Source organism: Schistosoma haematobium, chromosome 3 (assembly GCF_000699445.3).
Source record: "Schistosoma haematobium chromosome 3, whole genome shotgun sequence".
Taxonomy (NCBI): Eukaryota; Metazoa; Platyhelminthes; class Trematoda; order Strigeidida; family Schistosomatidae; genus Schistosoma; species Schistosoma haematobium.
Window position 1 is genome coordinate 7,983,095 of NC_067198.1, and position 22,877 is coordinate 8,005,971.

At 40.0% G+C, this 22,877-nt stretch overlaps 1 protein-coding gene across 3 annotated transcripts; it reads right to left on the reverse strand.

The window, feature by feature from the left end:
* Nucleotides 1-14,202: 14,202 nt before the first annotated feature.
* PRKRIP1_1 (PRKR-interacting protein 1) lies at nucleotides 14,203-20,518 on the reverse strand. Of its 3 annotated transcripts, XM_051212907.1 has the most exons (8): nucleotides 20,443-20,518; nucleotides 20,132-20,206; nucleotides 18,300-18,444; nucleotides 14,893-15,048; nucleotides 14,772-14,850; nucleotides 14,638-14,738; nucleotides 14,272-14,598; nucleotides 14,203-14,227 (listed from the first exon to the last, which is right to left on the reverse strand). In XM_051212907.1, the coding sequence occupies exons 4-7, from the start codon at nucleotides 15,019-15,021 to the stop codon at nucleotides 14,371-14,373; spliced, it is 537 nt and encodes a 178-aa protein (XP_051068830.1). In that variant the 5' UTR covers nucleotides 15,022-15,048; nucleotides 18,300-18,444; nucleotides 20,132-20,206; nucleotides 20,443-20,518; the 3' UTR covers nucleotides 14,203-14,227; nucleotides 14,272-14,370. The 3 variants fall into 3 exon arrangements, with proteins under 3 accessions (XP_051068830.1, XP_051068831.1, XP_051068832.1); XM_051212908.1 differs by lacking the exon at nucleotides 14,203-14,227 and having other exon boundaries at nucleotides 14,233-14,598; nucleotides 14,772-15,048; XM_051212909.1 differs by lacking the exons at nucleotides 14,203-14,227; nucleotides 18,300-18,444 and having other exon boundaries at nucleotides 14,307-14,598; nucleotides 14,638-15,048.
* Nucleotides 20,519-22,877: the final 2,359 nt, after the last annotated feature.

A 22,877-nucleotide genomic window follows, 5' to 3' on the forward strand; every position in this document is an offset into this window, starting at 1 on the left:
CTTTTGTATGATCAGAGAGCAATATGTCATTCTGGACATTCTTCATCTCATTTTTTATGTCCATTTTGTGGCGTTAATTTCTTTTCATTCGGAGATCAGAGTACCACCTTAAGTAATCCGCCCCGGTCTTAATCCAAGTCCTTTTTAGATTACCTATTCCGTAAACCCTTATTAAGGTGACCCCGTTGATACCCTATGTTGTTAATTGAATAGGTAACAAGAAAATGTTGATATAGTCCATGAAAATAACAGAAAAGTAAGAAAATTAAAGCTACGGTTAAAAAGTAACAATCTATTCTATAATCCAAAGATCCACTGAATTCGCATTCAAAAAGATTAGGAAGAATAACTTCACATATAAAGGTAAATCAACAAGTTACATTACAAAAATATGGTAGCGGATGAGTTTTCATATACATTCATGCAAACTTCCAAAAACGATTATGCAAACAGTTAATCCTTGGCTGTCAACACTTCCGACCGGTGGCTCAGTAGTTTAAGCGTTCGCGCCTTAATTACTAAGTCCCAAGCTTGAACCACGTCTTACCAATATCAATATAGGGATGTGAGGACACTCTCGGATATATCATGTTCGCGGCGCAACCGCATCAGGAACATAAAAAAATCCTATGAAGCGTCCTTTCGCTGAAGGAAAATTACTGTGCAAAGTAACCAAAAAAACACGGATCTTGATGATGGATTATTCTATATTCAAAAACAAAAATTTATGGAGGTCCTTAAAGCCGGAAACATCCCGGTTCAACAAGTGCTACGGTCAGCCAAGTAGGACGGAGATTCTAGATCACGACAGATGAAGACAACCTTCCCATTTTCCTCAATGATGACCCCCACTCTCAAGACATTTCATGCCAATAGAGGCAGGTTATTAACTGCAATCCACATGGAACAGTACAAGCCACATAGTGAGTGGACCAAACACGAAAGCAAATAAAGACTACTACCACTAGTGGAATGTCAAGAACACGAAGAGGATGTAGAAGGGCAGGGAGCAGACATTCGTAAAATCCTATGTAAGTTTCCTACCCACTCACACGAGGTTCATTGAGGGAAACAGAACGACGCTCAGGCAGTTTAAATTGAAAGTATCAACTGCTTACAAATAAACTTTGCAAGTTTACCAAACGAAGTTATGTGAACTAAATAATGCCAAAAATATTCATTGAATAGAAGCATCAGAAACATGAACATCTAACATCACGGAAAGAAGCTAGCAATACCTGGTACATCTGTTTGGTAACGACAGAAAAACTGTAATAGTTGGCGAGGCAGACTTGTACCTTTGATCCTTTTTGGTAGCAAATCAAGTTCATTAACCTAGATGAATCTGTATAGTTTCCAGTGAGACTATCCAAAACCTCAAGATGTCTTGTTGGGAACATCTACAGAAAGTCTACTGCTAATACCAAGTATGATTATCGTATGCTGGAGAAATTACTCCGCTCTAATCAACTCGGAAACATTCAGGTCATAGTTTCCGGAGATTTTAATCTTTATAAAGTCAACTGTATTGGATACACGTACAATAGAGGTGATGATTATGCTGATGCTCAGTCGCTTAACTCACTGAAGAATTTCAACTAATCGAAAATCTGAAGCCAGTAACGCCATGGGGAAAAGGTCAAACGTCTTCACACTTAAACTGAATTTTTATAAATAAGGTATTCTAAATTGGCAAGCTCTCATTTCTTGAAAAAAGTGATCAAGCCATCATAGTAATCAATTTTACAAACAAAACTGAACTGAGACATCCTTCTGACAACATATGTTGGGATTTCAAGTGGCCGGATGAGTGAGTTTTAAATGACAATCTACAGCAGATAGACTGGTAAACCCACCTCGAACATGATGCAGGCGGTTAATGGGATTTCCTACTGAACACGATCTCACGTGCTACAGACAAGTCTGTCCTACGGACGGTCCTCAGAAGTTACAAGCAAACTTAAGTCATGAGGAGTCATACTCTTCGAATGTTATGATTTGAAAGCCACGTTTAGGCGGAATGCAAATAAACCAGTGACAACACATACAGGAAATTCAAATAAGCAAGAGTCCAATATGCAAAGGTGGTAAGCGAAGACAGGCTTCATCGTAATGTGAAGCTAATCAACACATTTATCTTCAATCCGAAAAGCTTATTCTATCATGCGGAATTTCTTCAACAGGCCAAGACGACAATCTCACTATTATCAGGGTAGGTTAACGGTAAGAATAAATTGTCTGATGACGTCACAGGTATTCAGTGTTTGACAACGCTTCTACCAGTAACACCTTCTAATATATTTCGTTCCCACCAAGAGAAATCAAAAGACAGAGTCGAGGAGATCGGAAGAGTATATTTGGCGATGACCAATATATCGGAATTCTCTGATCTAATCTGGCTAGCGATTGCGGTTGATGTTGAGCACGGCGTTACCACACGTGATCTGGTGCGGATGCCTGACCTAGCGCCTTCAGCTAGGTGAGTCCACTAAAACATATGGTCAGCATCCAATGTCGAAAACTTACAGAGCTATTTATTTTAGGGATTTATTTACCGCTACAGATCACTCCCCCCCTAGTGGGGCAGTGACGACCCTAAGACGTGGCCAGCCAGAAGTTTAAACCCAACGAGTTTGTCGTTGGTAAACACCCTTCTGATAGCTTACTAAATTTAGCAGCGTCTGGTCGTCTTTCTTTACTATATGGGACGGAGGTACAACATAGTAAAAAAAGAAAATGTACAATGAAAATTTCGGGTCCTCATAAACGTCATCATTCTTTTCCAGCCGTCCTGGAAAAGAAAAAAGAAAATGTAAGTGCATGTCGAAATACACTCGTATGTGCGTAAAAACACAATGTCGGCGGAAAAAAAATGGAAAAAAAACTCATGAACACGTAATAGCATTTAAAAAATTGTTTTTTTTGTTTTCTTTTTTTTAAATAGAAATAAAAATATATAAGCATATTAAAATTGTTTTTTTAAAAAAATAATATAAATGTCGAGAAGTGCCTTACGTGCAATAGTCGTTTAAATGTTCTGGAAATCTCACCCTTCTTCCAGAACGCGTCGTTTTAGGTTTATTTTCGGATATTGTCGAAGTATCATCGTGTGTGTTGGTTGTCGGATGAGGTATTGTAAGTGTCGGAGTCGTGTCGTTCGATTGTACCGAAGGAAAATCGACGTGGATAGGATTTCCTTCTAAATACGCTGCTTTTAAGCGATCGATGCTGATGCTATCGTTGGTTCCGTTCTTATCGATTATATAGTACTTAGATTCACGTTGAAGAACTTTGAAGGGTCCTTCGTATGCTGATTCGAATGGTCGTCGATGCGAGTCTCGACGAATGAAAACGTGTGTACTATATCGTAAGTCAGGTTGAACGAAAACATCAGTTGATTGAGGTCGAGTGGAAGCAGGTTTAACTGAACGCATTGCGTTTGTAAGCCTGTTCGTGTAGGAGGTTAGATCCATGTTCATTGAAGAGGATGAAGGATTCACGAATTCTCCTGGAAGTCGAAGTGTCGTTCCATAAACGAGTTGAGCCGCAGTGTATCCAATGTCAGCTTTCACTGCATTGCGGATACCTAGTAAGACGAGTGGAAGAGCGTCGGTTCACTGAGAAATGTTTGCAGCTGATAGTGAAGCTTTTAGTTGTCGGTGAAAGTTTGCTATTAACCTGTTTGCTTGTGAGTGGTAGGCAGTCGTTCGGAAACGAGTGATTCCTAAAAGTGTGGTCAGACGACGGAAATGTTCAGATTCAAACTGACGTCCGCAGTCTGTAGTGATGGTTGAAGGGCAACCGAAGTTTGCTACCCATCGTTCGACGAAGGCGCGGGCCACTGTTTCAGCAGTGATGTTCTTGGTAGGTACTGCTTCTGGTCATCGAGTGAAATGGTCTACGCAGGTTAAGAGATAAGAGTATCCATTTGAATCTGGCAAAGGTCTCACCAAATCCAGATGAACATGGTCGAAACGAGCATCGGGAGTTCTGAAAGAGCTTAAGGGACATATATTGTGTCTGATAACCTTAGATTTTTGGCAGCTTACACAGGAGCGTGCCCACTCCCTCACGTCTTTATTCATTCCAGGCCAGCAAAACCGTTCTGCTATAAGCTTGATGGTTGCACGAACACCTGGATGCGAAAGTTTGTGCAATGTGTTGAAGACATTGCGTCGATAATGTTTCGGCACGATTGGGCGATCCCTACCTGTAGATGTGTCACAAAGTAAGGTTTCTTTACCTGTTCCCATCTGTTTGATGCGTAGTTTAAGGGTTGTGGACGATAACTCGTGCTGAAGATCACTGTCTTCTTCTTGAAGCTCGGCGAGTTTAAGAAGGTCGATTCCTTGGAAACTGTTCAAGGAAGTTATACGAGATAAAGCGTCTGCAACTACATTGTTTGCTCCAGAGATGTGTTGAATGTCTGAAGCAAACTGCGAAATGTAGTCCAGTTGTCGAGACTCACGAGGTGAGTACTTGTCAGAAGGAGAGCTTAACGAGAAGGTGAGCGGTTTATGGTCCGTGAAAAGAGTGAATTCACGACCTTCGATGTAGTGTTGGAAATGCCGTACAGCACAATACATAGCTAGGAGTTCCCTACCGAATGTGCTGTACCTCGATTCGGTGTCTAGCAACCTTCTAGAGAAAAATGCCACGGGTTGCCAGGAGTTGTTAACCCATTGTTGTAAGACTCCTCCGATTGCCGAGTCGGATGCGTCTACTGCGATGCTAATGGGTGCTCGGGTGTCCTGATGTGCGAGCATTGTTGCTTTAGCAATCAGTTCCTTAACTGTGGAGAATGCTTTTCGTGCGGTATCGTCCAAATTAATGGATTTCGCATTTCCACGAAGTTGGTCGGTCAGAGGTTTCATAAGTAATGCGCATTTGGGTATGAAACGTCTATAGAAACTTACGAGGCCGTTGAACGTGCGTAATTGCTTGACGGTGGTCGGTTCTGGGTAATCCAGAATGGCCGCCACTTTGGTCCTAAGAGGTCGAATGCCTTGAGCATCGATAGTGTGTCCCAGAAAGTCTAACGAGTCGGTTCCGAATTGGCATTTCTGAACGTTTACAGTAATGCCATGTTTTTGAAGTCGTTCGAAAACAAGATCCAGATGCTTGAGATGTGTTTCTCTGTCCGGACTTGCGATTAGACAGTCATCAACATACGCGTGTACGAAGTTGAGACCTCGAAAAACGTCGTCTATGAATCTTTGGAATGTTTGAGCAGCATTCCTTAGACCGAAAGGCATTCGCGAAAATTCATAGAGTCCGAAAGGAGTTATGATAGCTGTTTTCGGTATGTCGTCAGTAGCCATAGGGATTTGGTTATATGCTTTAACCAAGTCGATTTTCGAAAAGACAGTTGTACCTTTCAAGGTAGCTGTCAAATCGTGAATGTGAGGCAACGGGTAACGATCGGGAATGGTTTTCGCGTTCAATCGCCGATAGTCACCAGTTGGACGCCAATCGTTGCTGTCGTTTTTAGGGACCATGTGCAACGGAGATGCATATGGGCTACTTGCCGGTCGTATGATTCCTAAGTCCATCATGTGATCGAATTCGTTTTTCGCTAACCGTAGTTTTCAGGAGCTAGTCGTCGTGCTTTAGAGAATACAGGTGGTCCTGTAGTCGTGATGTGATGTGTAACGTTGCTGGTTACACACGGTAGTTTCGGTTGAGTTTGTTGTATCCCAGGGTACTTATCGAGTAGTGGTTGATAGAGTGGGTCTATCATATGTTTAACTGTGACTGGGGATACTCTACAACCAGTAAAAGAAGTTACGCAAACGGAAAAATTAGTGTTCCCGTCTACTAGCCTCCGTTTGCGCGTATCGATGATCAGATTGTGGTGTTGTAGAAGGTCCATACCAATGATTGGTATAGAAACATCTGCAACAACGAAAATCCAGTGTATGGGTTTGCGTAAACCCACGTTAAGGTAAACGTACCTTTTGCCATACGTAGCGATCGGTTTTCCGTTTGCCGCCTGTAAGTTTAGGGTCGATTCGTGAAGCCGGTCGTTAGGATTTGCTGGGAGAACGCTAACTTCTGCGCCAGTGTCGACGAGGTAGCGAACTCTCGTTGTCACATCTGTGACGAATAACAGACGGCTTTGTTCGCCGGCTACGGTTGCCGTTAACGCGTGCCGGCCTGGAAGTTTCCCGAATTGTTTTTCGAATCAGTCGGTTTCGTGTTGGGAAAATTGCAGGGTTTTCTGCAATTTCTGGAAAGCTTTCCATACTGGTTATGATACCAGCACCAGTCGGGGTTATCTGTCTCTCGTGGTCTAGAGACAGATCGCTTACGAGAAATGCTTCTACGTGGTGTGCGCGATCTCTTACGGTCGGTACGAAGACTAAGATAACGCGTGAGTGTGTGACATAAGTCGGTTATATCATTCTGAGTCGTGTGAGGCTTTTCTTTGACTGAAAATACCTCGGTAGTAGAAGGTTTCGTAATTTCTAGAATGCGGTCGGCAGATGCAGCTAGCTCGTCTAAGGCGTTGTTCTGGAACGAGACCAGAACTGCTTGCACCTGTTGGGGAAGTTTTGACAAGAAGAGTTATTTGAATAGACCTTCGTCGAAAGTTCTTGGGCCTATAACCTCTCTCATCCGTTGCAACATGTCTGTCGCAGAACCGTGTTGCAGGTCGATGTTATTGAAGAGTTGATCTAACCTTTGTCGATCGGTTAGGTCTCCTCGTTTAAGAATCGAGCGTTTTAAGATTTCGTAAGGATCGGAAACATCACTAGTAAACATACTAGGTGTTACGTACCTGTTGAATTCGCGCGGTAGTGCCTTGACTACTGCGAGGAATTGTGCACGTGTGTCGATCACGCCGTGCTCGGAGAAGTCGGCTTCTGCGTAGCAAAACCAGGCTTCGATGTTGTCGGGCCAGAAAGGCATCAGTTGAAACGAAGGTGGGGACAAAGTCTTAAGCTTGAGTACTTTAGGTGTCTGTTCAGTCATGATGAAGTATGAAGTACGATAATGAACGAGGGGAAAAAATATATATATATATCCAAGAAAAAACACGAAAAAAATCACAATGTTTAAAAAAAAATAAAAAATAAGGCAATGATATATAAAAAATCCCAAAAAGGAACAGACTCACAGTTGCAATTAGGTGTACCAGATCACGTCGGGCTCACCATTGATGATGTCACAGGTATTCAGTGTTTGACAACGCTTCTACCAGTAACACCTTCTTATGTATTTCGTTCCCACCAAGAGAAATCAAAAGACAGAGTCGAGGAGATCGGAAGAGTATATTTGGCGATGACCAATATATCGGAATTCTCTGATCTAATCTGGCTAGCGATTGCGGTTGATGTTGAGCACGGCGTTACCACACGTGATCTGGTGCGGATGCCTGACCGAGCGCCTTCAGCTAGGTGAGTCCACTAAAACATATGGTCAGCATCCAATGTCGAAAACTTACAGAGCTATTTATTTTAGGGATTTATCTACCGCTACATGTCTTTGAACACATGAAGAGGGTTTCAGTCTCCGTATAGCCAATGCTTCAATAAACCTTAGTGTGCGCTCTTCAAGGCTTTTGTACAACACTACAAAGGCTGACTTGATATCAACCTTATGACCGGTCACAACCAAATGTTTTGCAATTGAGGAAGATGTTTGTCCATCGTGCGATCTTACTTGAAGATTGGAATTCATTTGTTTTTGCAGCCATTTAGGTGTGTTCAGTCACCCTTACTTGCAAATCACGATTGCTCCTCCCTATGTATGTGTTTCCGCACATAACTGTAAATTGGTAGACACAATCGCTTACGTGTTGTTTGGGTTTTTGTGAAACATAGACTTTGTCTTTTCAATAATGACAAGTTGAGCTGCATAAAATGTTCGGTTGATGGCTAATCTAAGTCTCCGTCTTAACATGAGACTATTTAAGTGGCATCTAAATGGTAATATAATGTAAACTCGCATTTTGGGTGCCAGAAGCGTCATAGGTCTAATCGTATTGCAACCCTTCCAGCGATTTATGAACTTCAATGAATAGCCATTATTCATTAACGTTTCAGTCAAGAATTTCGTCTCTACTTCAATAGTATCGCTAGTACAAATATGATTAATTCTATTGAACAAACCCTTTACTAATCCACGTTTGTAATTTATTAGACAATGACTATGGAAATTAAGATATTACCCTATCCATGTTGGCTTTCTACATAGTCAGTAACAACGTAGAACTTCGTACGTACGTACATCAGTTTGTCAGTCAGCTAGTCAGCTACAACGTAGGACCAGGCACATATATGCATCGGTCCAGGTTGCCATACCTCATTAGCACAACAAGATGGACACCGGATTCATAAAAGTAGTTAATAAAGAGGTGGTAATATATAAAAGAAAGATTGCAATAAGGATATATTACAAGAAAGAATTAGTTCGTAGAAAGAAAAAAAGATATGAAGCGATTTTAATCTCTTAGTTTAAGGGAAGACATAGAGTGTATACACCGACGCCATTGTGATCGATTCCGAGCCATGTCACCAAGAGTCTCCGACCATTGCTTACGAGTCACGCGGACCCCAACCAAGTAGTCTGCATCTACCAACATGGCTCAGATTAGAAGTTAGTGACTGCAAGCACTGATGCCACGTTTTGTTTTGACCGCCCCTAACGTTCTTCCAACCATCTCCAACACCGGTTAGCATTGCACGTCGTGGTAATCGGTGTTCAGGCATACGTAGTACGTGGCCCAACCATCTCAGTCGATGAAGATTCACAACTGGTTTGCCATCATTCCCTAATACCCTACGTCTAACCTCACTATTACTTACCCGGTGATCCCAGCAGATGCCAGCAATATTTCTAAGGCATCTGTGGTCAAATACTAATAGCTTACGAGTGTCTTCTACTCTTAATGGCCATGTCTCGCTGCCGTAAAGTAAAACAGAACGGACTGCCGCGCAGTATACCCGTCCTTTTATTGATAGACGGATATCTCGCCTTCGCCACAAGTGACGTAAGTTGGCAAAAGCCAAGCGAGCTTTTCGAATCCGTGCTGAGACTTCGTCAGACACCAACCCATTAGGGCTGATCAGACTTCCAAGATAAGTGAAGTTGCCAACGCGTTCGACTACTTCACTCCCTATCCTTAGTTCAGGTGTTGACGCAGACCAGTCCTGAAGCAACAACTTGCATTTAGAGGGAGAGAAGCGCATCCCAAACATTCTGGCATTGTTGCTTAGTGCGATCAAAAGACTCTGCATTTAGTCAGCGTCTTCACCAAACAGGACTATGTCATCTGCGTATTCTAAGTCGATAAGTGGACCTCCTGGAAGGATATCAGTACACGAGAATTCAGTCGACGAGAGCATTATTTCCATTAGTAGGTCTATGATGAAGTTAAACAGAAATAGAGAAAGTGGACAGCCTTGACGGACACCACTTGAGGTTGCAAAAGCAGATGACAGTTCGCCATAAGCTCTGACTCGACTAGTAGTGTTCGAGTAAAAAGCCCTCACAAGGTTTATGTACTACTGGGGTACGCCTTTCAATGACAGACACTGCTACAGAATCTCGCGGTCTACCGAGTCAAATGCTGCTTTTAAGTCAAGAAAGACCACCATTGTCGGACGCCAATAAGTATGCCTATGTTCTAGAACCTGACGAATAGTGAATATGTGGTCGATATAGCCACGACCAGGTCTGAAGCCAGCTTGATTCTCTTGTGTTTGCAGCTCACGAGTCTTAGTTAAGCGTCTGGTAATTATCGAGGCTGGTGTTTTAGATGCTATGTTAGTCAAACTAATCCCTCTATGGTTATCACAGGATGATTTTGACCCTTTCTTATGTATTGGGACAATAAGTGGTTGGAATCAGTCAGATGGAATGTTATATAGATCGCAGATTTTAGCTAGAATATTAGTCAATTTAGTCGACAAAACTGAACCACCATCCCTAAAGACCTCTGGAGCCAATCCATCTGGACCAGCTGCTCTTCCTCGTTTCAAGTTAGCTATAGCCTAAACATTCATCAGTGTAGAGTAGGAAGAGCAGGAAACTTCAGACAATAATTCGTAGCACGTCACACTTTACAGGGCTTCATCCGGTTAGGGTTTCGTATTTATTTCACTCCGTATTAGGTCTCAGAAGAGATATCTCATCCAACCCCTTGTTATTCCGAATCTGAAAAGCTCCTGTACAAATCATGAGTGACAACCTATCGATGTGCAATGCTAACCGGTGTTGGGGATCATTGGGAGAAAGTTAGGGGTGGCCAAACCAAAACGTGGCATCAGTGCTTGAAGACACTAACATCTGGTCTGAGTCATGTTGGTAAATGCAGACTATTTGATTGTGGTCCGTGTGACTATCGTAAGCAATGGTTGGAGGCCCTGGGTGACATGGCTCGGAATCGATCACAATGGCGTAGGTGTATACACTTTGTTTTCCCGTACGTACTATATCTTTCTTCCTGTACTATATATATTACCACCATTGACTTAACTACTCCTATGAATTTGGTGTTCATCTTGTGCTAATGACGTGTGGCAACTTGGACCGATGCATATATGTGCCTAGTCCTACATTATAGCTGACTAACTGACTGACAACCTATCGAATGCCCTGCTGCAATTTACGAACATTGATAGAAAATCCAATTTCTTGGGTCACTGGCTTGTTCTCGTCCTGCGATTCGGTTATATTCGGACAGGACCTCTTACGAAACTCATGTTACTGTAGATTCAACAGACTTCAAGACTCTGTGACTATGCAACTCATCATTACGTGTTTTTACCACTATGCTGGTCAGATTAACACGTTGGTAGTTAGATCAGTCAGTCAGTCAGTCAGCAACAACGTAGAACGTACGTGCGTACATTAGTTCGAGTTGCCATACCACATTAGCACAGAGATAAATAGGTGTCGCTTCTATTCCCACAGCTCTTTGCATATCTTTCCAAGCAACATCTGGGTCAGCCTCGTTTTCAGAACTACTTGATTGTGACCTCAGTTTTTCCTGGAACCTACTTTTGGTTTTCTCGCTACTCAATTCAGTTCTAATGGGTCTTTTTAGTGTTGCTTTTTTGCGTACAGTGAGGCGCAAGCAGATGCGTGCTCGTATTAAAGCATGGTCAGAGTCCAAGCAGGTATTTCAGAATGAGCAACAATCTTCCATCGACCCTCTCCAACTATGACTGATGGCAATATGGTCTATTTGAGTCCATCGTTGGTTTGGTGTAGGGGGTCGTCATGTTAGACGATGTCTCTCCTTATTCTTAAAATTTGTGTTTGCTAGAAATAAACGATTGTCTGAGCATAGTTGCAGCAGACGATCACCATTATCTGTTCGCTGAGCCGGGATACTAAAATACCTACTTAAATGTCTTTCTGTTTGGTTTAAGCTTCCTACGTGGGCATTAAAGTCATGTGCTACGAGTATTATGTCTGAGCGTTTAGCTCTTTGAATAAGTTCAGAAAGCTTTCTGTAAAAGTTATCTTTCACTTCATCCAGGCCGCAGTCAGTGAGGGCGTAGGCAGAAACAAAGAAAAGGCAACGACGTGTGTCTCTATCCTTCCGAGTTCTTACGGAGCCGTTTAGCCGAACAGCACATAGGCGACTATTAACGGGGATCTACTCTAATAGTGCTTGTTCCGTCCTCGTATTTAGTGTTATGCCTACACCTGCCAGTCCACGAGAACTGGCCATTGGGTCGCCATATGCACGGAAGGCGTATCTCGTCGGCTCTCCGTTTTGGCAAGGTGAGGTCAAGTGAATGACTACACTAGTATCCTGTATGCGTGTTTCGGAAACAAAACATATATCAATAGTACGAGATTCAAGGGTTTTAGCCAGGGAGCCCTGCTGGCCGATTTGACCTGGGCTGTGTACGTTGAAGGCTGCAATGTGTAGTTTGGAGCGAGATTTCAGTAGACCTGGGACAATGTTTTGCGCACTAGAATCGTTGGCTATGGTGACACTTCAGGAGGAAGCCGAAAGAGGAAGTTTAGTGTTGAAAGTCGGTGTAGGAGGAATAATAGGAATTGAAGAGGTTGATTATGAATACAGTGGTCTTGAGTGCTGTTAGATGGATGAGTTTGAGTTGCCATACATAAGAGATGCAGTTGTCGATTAAAATCTTATAGTGGTAGAGGTAAGTGTATAAGCAGTAATCGGAAACACTAGGGTTTAAAGATGTTATTTAAGGAGTATAATCCAGTGAAATAAATTTGGAAAGAGAAAAAAGGACGTGAAGAACTTAGATTAGAATTTGGGAGAACACAAGGAGTGGATGCACCTGAGTCACTGCAAACAACTTTGAGTCATGTCATTCAGGGTCTCTAACCATCGGTTGCTATCATCTCGCAGACCCCAACCAAGTAGTCTACACCTACTAACACGGCTCAGTCTACTTGTCAGTGACTTCATAGATTTGTGCCAGACCAAAACATGGCTTTCTACGTACAAAACGTTTGATGGAACCATCATCTCTCCTACTGATCAGTATGTCTAGAAAAGGAGGCCGGTTATTCTTCTCTTCTTCGCATGTAAGAGAAATATGCTTTTGACTTGTGTTGAGTTCTTTTAACAAGAGGTTCACATCTTCAAGTTTATCACCTATGATTATGATGTCATCCACGTACTGCTTATACAGGCATATCTTCTGAATTGAGTCTTCAGCTAGATTTTCCACATATTCCATAAACACATCAGCCAACAACAGTCCAAAACAGCTATGCATAGCTACGCCATCAATCAAGTGCTCACCATCAAAAGTGAATTTTATGTTGTCAGTACATAATAATAATGTGTTTAAGAGTTTTAACAGAAAATGGCAACGGTTTAATTAATGAGATATAATCACATAAAATATTAAGTCTTTCTAAGAGGTGAATTTGTAAATAAAGTGTTTACATCATAGGGACACTGTCATAGACTTTTTATATTCATATTCATTAGGTACTTAAATAATCCAACTAATTCATTCAAATAATACTTACAAAATTGGTTGCGGATTGGGTTTAATACTTTTGACAGCCATTTTGCCAGATTGTGTGTAGGTGACCAACAAATTGATATATTTGGACGTAAAGGGGTGTCGGGTTTATGGGATTTTAGTAATCTCTATAAATTAGGATACACCGAACCCATATGTTTTAATTAATCAAACTCCTCTTTGTTGATAGCATTCGCGTTTAACAATTTGATTACATTTGAGTTTACTTCCCTTTTTAATTTACATAATCCATCAGCGTCAACATCAGTCATAAATTTGCTTTTATCACTGAAAATGGATTTCATTTTATTTTTGTAATAGGACTTATTCATAATAATGACATCTGATCCTTTATCATGTTCAACTATAATAATATCAGCATTATTTAGCAACTATTTTAATGACTTGTGCTCCGAAGTTAACATGCTTCTGTGCTTTGGTCCAAGAGAATGAAACTAGTGTGCTATATCTACTAGTTTAGCTTTAAACCAACTTTTATTCTCTAAGGATGAAGCGGGTAAAGTACTCAATTGATCATAGAGGTTTTCTAAAGGGGTAATGATTGTCACTCCAGAGATTTGAGTTGCATGGAAAGAAAAATTAAAACTCAGATAAAGTACCTCCCTTTCATGAACGGACAACACAATGGAGGATAAATTAGTGATATGTCTATCAGGATTGTATGGGAAAGAAGTGAGATGAATATTATCATTACAGCAAGATTTTTCCGGCTTTTTCAGATCCGTTCTTTCGTCTTCAAAATGCAAGTACCACAAAAATTGATGACTTTGATATGGCAAACTATAGCTATTTCTGCCAATACAGGCAAAGCAGGATAGACAAACATCTTCCTCAATTGCAAAACATTTGGTTGTGACCGGTCATAAGGTTGGTATCAAGTCAGCCTTTGTAGTGTTGTACAAAAGCCTTGAAGAGCGCACACTAAGGTTTATTGAAGCATTGGCTATACGGAGACTGAAACCCTCTTCATGTGTTCAAAGACAATTTATTCTTACCGTTAACCTACCCTGATAATAGTGATTTATTATGCAGCGTGGTTTTCACATTATGTACTTTATTATTCTTTATTTCCATTTACCTTTTAATTTTTCTAGTTGACCTTTAATTTTTCGCATAAAAATGTCTTAATAATTATATATGTGATCACATTGTTTGAAATATATTGCGCAAATATATTACATGATTCTGATAACCTTCGTCTTCTCACTGCATTACTGAAATAAACAGGATACCTTATAAAAATTAGGATATTATCTTAAATAATTCCATAAACTACCCATGAATAAATCTTGTCAGAAATAAGGGGAAACGTATTACGTACAAATGTAATGGATGAGTTAGAAAGAGCAATAATGTGAAATTTATAATTCGACCGTCAAATCTTATTAAATTCACTACTTTCCGTTTGCGCAGAATTTTCTAACTGCTCATCTGAGTAATCGCTGTTTTCACCAGATTTAGATTTTGACTTTGATTTCAGTTTTCTTTTATTTAATCGTTTTTCTTTCTTCATTTGACGCTTAGCACGCTTCTTAGCAGTTTTTTCAGCAGCTAGATCATTTAATGCTTTTTGCTTCATTTGGAACTCTCTATCTAAACGTTCCTAAAGAAATTAATAGTGATACACAATAAAATGTCTTACCTCTTCCGCAGTTTTTTCAATCATTTCTAAACGAGTATATTCTCTTCGTCTAATTCCTCTGTAAATGTGAAAGTCCCCACTGCCCACTCCAGCGGCAGAGCCTAAAATTTGTTTGGACTGAAAAGTGACATTACCCCATACATTGCGAACGAATTCAGGTGGTGGTTTAGGCAGCTGAGGTTGAGCTAATTCAGGAGCTACGAGCGCTTCTTCCTTTGTATGAAATGAACGTAAATAAGTATTTGGCAAACTTACCGGATGTGCGAAATATTTCTCAATGTCACGCCGCACGAAGTCATACGTGCTCATTTTACGATACTCATTACGCTTAATTTCTTCACCAGTTTCTAGATTCACATCTTTTTGAGCGTTATTTAGATTCATAGGTATGAAACAAATTTCAACGTTTGTCTAGGTATCCAAAAGCATAAAATGTACCGAATAAATTATAAACATTTACAGTATTTACGTGTCTAAAAACGAAACGAAAACTGGTAATGCGTGGAACCTTTGCTATCGCTTACACATGTCTCCGTCATTTACATGGGCAGTAGTTTTTCGGACAAAACTTCAACCATTAAAACTATCTTTTGAAATATAGTAACTATATTTTTCTATAATAATGCGTCGAATATCGTCATCTATGCCAGGTATATTTACTAATTGGTTGTGATAAACAATTAATTCATTGGAACTATTGATAGCTTTTATTACACTTGAAGGAAATACAGGTAGTTTAAAAGATCAACTTTACACTAAAATCGTTACTTATACGAACTTGAACTGTGTTCTTACTTTTATATCCTTGAAACGAACGAATCAAATGGTATTTTTCGTGGCCGTTTTTCTTTTTGACTTCGAAAGAGTTTAGTGTTAGTGAAGCGTTTCCTTTGTAATTATGATTAGTGAAGGACGATATGAGAAAACTCAAGAACAAAAACAAACGCAATAGTGAAGATTTCAGCTAACAAAATGATCCACAACTTATTCCGTTTTACAAAGATGTATTACAGACTTGACCTTTATTCGTAGTTTTCTTAAGCAAGTTTCGTGAAGATTCTGATAACAGTGGAAAAACGAGCTGTAAGTTCTAGTATTTCATTTGCAAAATACCTCCAGTAATAACAAGTAAATAGCTGTAGGTTCCAGGTTCAATTAACTGGCACGATTTAACGCAACTGCACAATAATAATGTCAGCGTAGATTAAACGACCTAACTATATCTTTACAAACTAATAAATGTTGGGGTTGGGTGAAAGCTTTTAAAACGAGCCATTTGATATGATGTAATAAGTGAGATAATCCCGAAATACATTGAACTATCTAGCCAGTTTACCTGAACATACATATATCGGAGAAAATGTGTAAGGTAATATATGATACAGACCAATAGTCTGTGTAGATAATACCTCGATGGATTAGTAATCCATTAGGGACAATAATCTGTGGTTGATAGATCTCCGTAATCATCAAAAGGTGAACTAAAGGTAACCGAAACGCATAAATCCGACCACAGGTAGAAAGTTATACGTTGAGGCAAGACACAATGTAAGTTTTATAAGTGTCACTATGAGTCCACATCATTCAACGAAAAATCCTTCAGGTGGATTTAATAGTTTGTAATCATAACCAGACAAACGAATCACAGGTTTTACCTCTTGTTAATTCGATCCCGAAATCGTATGATTACCTTGGTATAGGTATGAACAAAACTGTTGCTTATAATATCACCGACGTAAGCTTTAACATGATATGAATGATATAGAGCATCGTTATTCCAAAAACTCCAGGTTCATGTGAAAAAAGTCGTAAGTAACCTCAAAAGTGATCGCTTTATGATTTTACAACATCGAAACAATCATACAATGAATGTGATAGGTCATAAGGCTGTATACGAATTAACGTACATTGTCTAAAGAAAAACTAACAAGTTCTATGAACACTCGATGAAGAGCTCTATCGAAAACCTGGACGCGCTTCAATAAAGGAAGAAGACAACAATTAACAACAGCCGAACAAGAGCAGAGAAAGTCAAGGCACAGACTGAATACACAGAAGCAAACAAACAAGTGAAGAGGAGCATTAGAGCTGACAAGCAGAACTATGTGGAAGACCTAGTAACGAAACAGGAAAAAGCTGCAAAGAAGGAAGTATGAAACAACGGAGAAGCTAGTAGGGAAATACAGTAAGCCAGCGACATCGATCAACGACAAAGAAGGCAAGCCAATCACTGAAATTCAAGAAAAGAGGAACAGATGGATTGAACACTGAGGAACCCTTGAATGAGCCAGCCCCTTTGAATCCACCGAATATTGAAGTAGTACTTACAGACCTTCCTATAGATGTCACTCCACGAACGACCGAAGAAATCAGGGTGTCTATCAGACAAATCAAGATTAAAAAAGCTGTAGGACCTGAGAACATACCAGCTGAAGATCTTAAGTTTAAGTCAGACATAGGAGTAACTGCAAGTATGCTTTACACTATATTCAGGAAGATTTGGGAAGAGGAAACACTGTCCACAGACTGGAAAGAAGGACACCTCATCAGGATACCAAAAAAGGAGATCTGAGCAAATGTGAGAACTGCAGAGACATCACACTGCTGTCAGTACCAGGGAAATTTTTCAACAGTGTTGCCGAACCGGATGAAAAATTCAGTAGACTCCCAGCTTCGAGATCAATAGGCTGGATTCCGTAAGAATCGGTCGTGCATTGATTAAACAATGACACTTCGGATCACTGTTGAACAATCAAATGAATGGAACTTGTCACTATACACCAGCTTTCTTGACAATGAAAAAGCATTCGAAAGTCCGGATAGGAAGACTTTATGGAAACTTCTTCGACACTATGGTGTACCGGAGATCGTCAACACTGTACGGAATTCATACGACGTTTTACACTGCGAATTTGTGCATGCGGGACAGCTGATCGATGCATTCCAAGTAAAGATCAGTGTCACACAAGGCTGTTTACTTTCGCTCTTCCTCCTGGTGGTCGACCGGATTGTGAAGACCTCCACATCTCAAGGGAAGCACGGAATACAATGGACAGCTTGGATGCAACTAGACGATTTGGACTTCGCAGATGACTTAGCCCTTCTATCCGATACATAACAACAAATGCAGGTCAAGACAATCAGTGTGGAGGAAGCCTCCACATCAGTAGGCCTCAACATACACAAGGATAAAACCAAGGTCCTCAAATACAACACTGTAAACAAGCCAATCTCACTTGATGGAGAAGCTCTGGGAGATGTAGAATCTTTCACGTACCTGATCAGCATCATCGATGAACAAGGACGATCTGATGCAGACAGAAAGGTGATGATTGGCAAAGCAATGGACGCATTCATAAAATTGAAGAGCATATAACAACTGCCAACCAAAATCAAAGTGAGAATCTTCAATACGAAAGGTCTACTGTACGGAGCTGAGATGTGCAAAGTACTACAGCCATCATCAAAAAGGCACAAGTATTTATAAGCAGTTATCTACACAAGATACTCAATGTTCGTTGACCGGAAACCCTCAGCGACAGCCTACTATAAGAGAGAACAAATTAGGTTTTAGCTGAGGAGGAAATAAAGAAAGGACACTGGAAGTGGATAGGACATACATTACAGAAATCACCAAACTGCATCGCTATGCAAGCGCTTACCTGGAATCCTGGAAGGAAATGGGAAGGAGGAAGGCCGAACACACTACGTCGAAAATTGGAAGCAGACACCAAGAGGATGAATAGCAACTGGAAAGGATTGCCCAGGACAGAGTTGGATGGAAAATGCTGGTAGGCGGCCTATGCTCTTTAACGAGGGATAACAGGAGTAAGTAGGTACTCAAATGTTATTACTTCGAAATAATTACTAACTTTTAAATATCGTTCAACGTACCGCCAAGCAGTTTGCAGTCATTAATGCGCCAAGTAAGAAGCAGGTACTAATTGCAGCAAATGACTTGTTGGCGAAGAACTTGCACGTACCCTACCTGGTGTATGTGGACCAGAAAAAGTGCTCAACCAGATGACGATTAGTCAGTCATCAGGAGTAAGGTTATCTACTACTGTAGTGAGCTAAACACACTCCTTCCCTAAAAGCAATTTACAGACTGCGAAGGATTTATTGGTTTCGTTCGGCGAATTACCCGGCTGTCATGCCAATAATGTGACAAAAACACTGCCACTAAATACATGGAAGTCCAAAAAGTAAGCACAGTAATCCTATTGGTCTTTCAAAAAGAGGTATTGAAACGGAAACCAGAGTATTTATATGATTTAGTCGGCATGAATGTGGCTGAAATGAAGGCTACAATTATGCGTGCTCATTATATGAAGTTCAGGCTGCTCGACACTAGTGTGACCGATTGCACAGTGGGCACGTCCTAATTATAGCTGTTTATAAATAGATTTTCTACACAAGTAGACGCTGCCATCAATACCTACATCAACGCCTGTTGACATCGGGTCTGTAATTGAGTAACATTTACAATTTAAGTTGTTTTAGATTCGCAAAACTTCATACTGTACTGTATCAATGTCGTCAGCAATATCAAACTCCAGTGCCAATGTTATGCAGTTCATGTCTCAGTCTAAGTTTGATGTGCATGACTATCTATGGGAACTTGACATTAGATTATCAAGTTCTTATTTCTTTTTGACATCTGAAGGGGAACTGTGAACGTTGGATGCGTGTCTAGCAAGAAGACACGAGGGACAAACTCGTTGGATTATAACTTTACATGTCAGATGGTCATTGTGCCACAATCAATGAATGACAATCCCAAAACTTCCATGCGCTATATCTTATCGTATGCAGTGAAACCTGAAACGGCCAGCCATATTACTCTTGGCAATACAACAAGAAAAGAACTTCAGAAGCGCATAATTTTTATTAGTATATCAATTAGTTATGTTATAGTCATTAGGCGTACTAACACTGAGTATTTTATTGCCAACTTCCACAAGAAAAGACCTTGTGGAACTGTATAACATCGCAAGCTTATTTTCATGAAGTGAGATGAGCTCTAAAAGCGCTGTCGGAGAGAAAATGTAAGTAATAATTTGAAATGGAAACTTTCGGTTGCTGTCCTACAGATTCAGTGTTCTGCATCGACAAACATTACTGGAAGTCTCACTTTATGTTGTCGGTTGGTTTTTATTAAAATTCGGGATTCACAAAACAGTTACTACGATTCTGAATGGTAACAATGATTTACAATGAGGTGGTATTTTATAAGTTCTTTGTATCGTAACCGTAGTTTCCTAACAAACCATTCACCTATATGTCTGATTTCTAACGTACATATGCTATGTTAAGACGATATAAACGTATATAGGGAGAGAATGCATGATTCAATATTGAGTCGATAGTTATAGTACACTCCCAACAAATAGTAATAAAATTGACTCAAAAGTCAAATTTGTAATTTCTCAGGATAAACACCTAAATTTTATTTCAAGAGTCATTATAAAAAGATACATTGAAATATGGTCACCTGTAGAAGTTCGCGTCTCACCAGAAAGTACTTTGTGTACTAAGGGAGCATTCAGAGTAGCGTAAGTGATGAGGGCTGAAAAGGAGAACAAAAGAAAAGGTGAGTCGACGACTCAGCAAGCCCACACAATCTACTTAAATTTATAAGGCAAAGCAACAGACGACAATCACTAATCACACAAACTTCACATTGAGACAATTATGAAATCGAAACTGGCAACAGATAGTTGAACGAGTAGGAGCATATCACGTGTCAAGTAGACACAGCGGGCCACACAATCCATATATATGCATAAGTCAGCTCCAGCTTACAATTTCCTCACTAAGGTTTACACGACCTTGTAGAGTTGAAATAGCGGCTGGCATTCTGTATTTGAATAGCGCGATGTGGTCAGCTATATAAATTCTCCACATATATATATGTATTCGTAACCGCTACATAGTTCTTTAAACATTTTTACCGACTGGTCAATTCAATTGCTTTTGTTTCTGTTATGCTACAGCTAAAAGATATTCATGCGTTGTTTCACTACTTCCTACCTGTAGCGATTAGTGGTACTGCTGCATCAACTGGTTTCGTCCCGGCTTCTGTAAACCTGAACGTTATTTTCCGAGAGATTTCTCGATCAAAAGTTTTTCGGTTGGAAAGAATTAGAACGCGACTTTAAGGATTTTCAACAAATGAAACAGTAATCTCATGAGTTTATATGACGTGCACTCATTATGTTCATCAACAAAGTAAAGAAAATAATGGTGAACCTTAAAAGTATTTACATGCTGCTTTCAAGTGCACGTTTAGTGTTTTTACTTGTGAGTGCTCTATTTATTAAGAAATTGAAGTCTTTAATTGTTCTGTTAATTAGGCATTGCAGAAGATGGCAATGAGAATTGCAAGGGCAACTAAGTTACCGAGAACTATGGAAGAAAACGATTTTCGGTTTGTTATTCTCTATAGCATCATGAACCTCTTCCGTCATTGAGCCAAACTAATACGGAATATCCGTTTGCGGAAACCAGTGATATGTTAGAAAGGTTCACGAGACCCACCAAAATGAAACCAAGTCAGATACACTATCAGTCTCTTGCAGCAAGCTCGTTATCAAATATATACCATGTAACGTCGTCAAATGACTTAGACGCGTTACGTGCTGTGTGAAGGCAAGTAAAATGACCAAACGCCCGGGATACGCTATAAGTATGTTGTATATGTTCGTTCTTTTGTCCATCAAACGAAGCCGGATGGACGACTTCGGAGAGTGAAGCAGTAAATAACCGTTATTATGCTCACTCCTCTAGAGGCCAAAGTTTATTGGTCGCCAAGCCATGTTTTCTTTGCGCTATGGTGTCATCCGGTACACGATAGCTTCATCTAGAATGGTGTACAATCATCCAAGAAATGAAAACTATCTGACAGATGTTTCAGTTGTCGGCCTTTGTTTGATGAGATTTGTCTGATTCCAATACCGTCCTTATTACGAAAATCTGCTTATAGAGAAGGAAACAGGCAGTTCAAAGTAAACGTAACTTGTAACAGCCTAGATTTCAGCCTTCCTCTATTAGAATTATGTTTTTGGATAACGTTTAGACTATTTCTATGGTAATTATGTCTTCAAAAACTGTCGGTTTCGATAGCGTTCACCATATGCTAAAACCATTTCAAACTCAGTAAGTCCAGTTTTCCTTCCTACCAGAAAACTAAGTCTTATTGAATCCACCTGTCCAACTAAAACTCTTATTCTATGTTTCAGGTAATCAGTTGAGACAAGTCGTACAGTGTGTGTTTGCTGTATATTACCATTTTACTCCAACTTTTAAATGTCATACGTTTGACTTTATAAAAATGAAAACATTATATTACATTCAGTATATACATACTTGTTTGCTATGTACACAATGACGTGGATTTTGACGCGGTGAGAGAGACCGTCATCGTGTTCTAATTAAGAAGCTATATATGTGTCGTACTATGTGGTGTGCCCTTAGGTTACTGGTATTCCATCATGGGAGTATTTGAGGCATCGCTCGCAAATTATAAGACATTCGAGTTAACAACTGGGAGATTAGAACACAGCACTCTATAAATATGGCTTGTTTACCGGCGGCGATGGTTCGGACAAGTATAACGCATGTCCGCCTACCAACCACCGTGAGGTGCCATGATGACTAATACAGATTGTAAGAAGGCTAGAAGCGTACCGATCTGCTTCGTATGGTATTGTGTGAAAGGCCCAGGGTCTGTGACATGCACCACTTTTAGTTGTCACTTATTACGTGTGAGCTCAATGCCAAGGAGCTTGTACTTCATGGATTTCTAACGAGAGTTAACTTCACAAATCAAGATAGAATCAGATTTACAAACCTATTCAGAAACAATTTCACAAATAAAGTAATATTAAGTATACATTCATATAAAGTTTTCATTGACATTGACAATGCAATGTTGCAGTCTTTTGTTTTTATTTCTGAAACCGAGGCTTAACCCAAGCAACTTATAAACAGTGGAAGCGGTTGTGAAACTAAAACAAATGCATGTATATATGAACGTGAAATAAGTAAACAAACGAACTAAATTGAAGTTTTTTAAGCAAAGAAGAATTTGGAAGACTAGTTTACTTACATTTTCATATACATGAGTTAAAGATGGGGTCATTTCCTATAACCTTTGCAAAGTATAGTATATGCTAAATAACGTATTGTACTGCCCTCATACTTTTCCTTCCATTTACCTATTCTGATGATTTCACGTC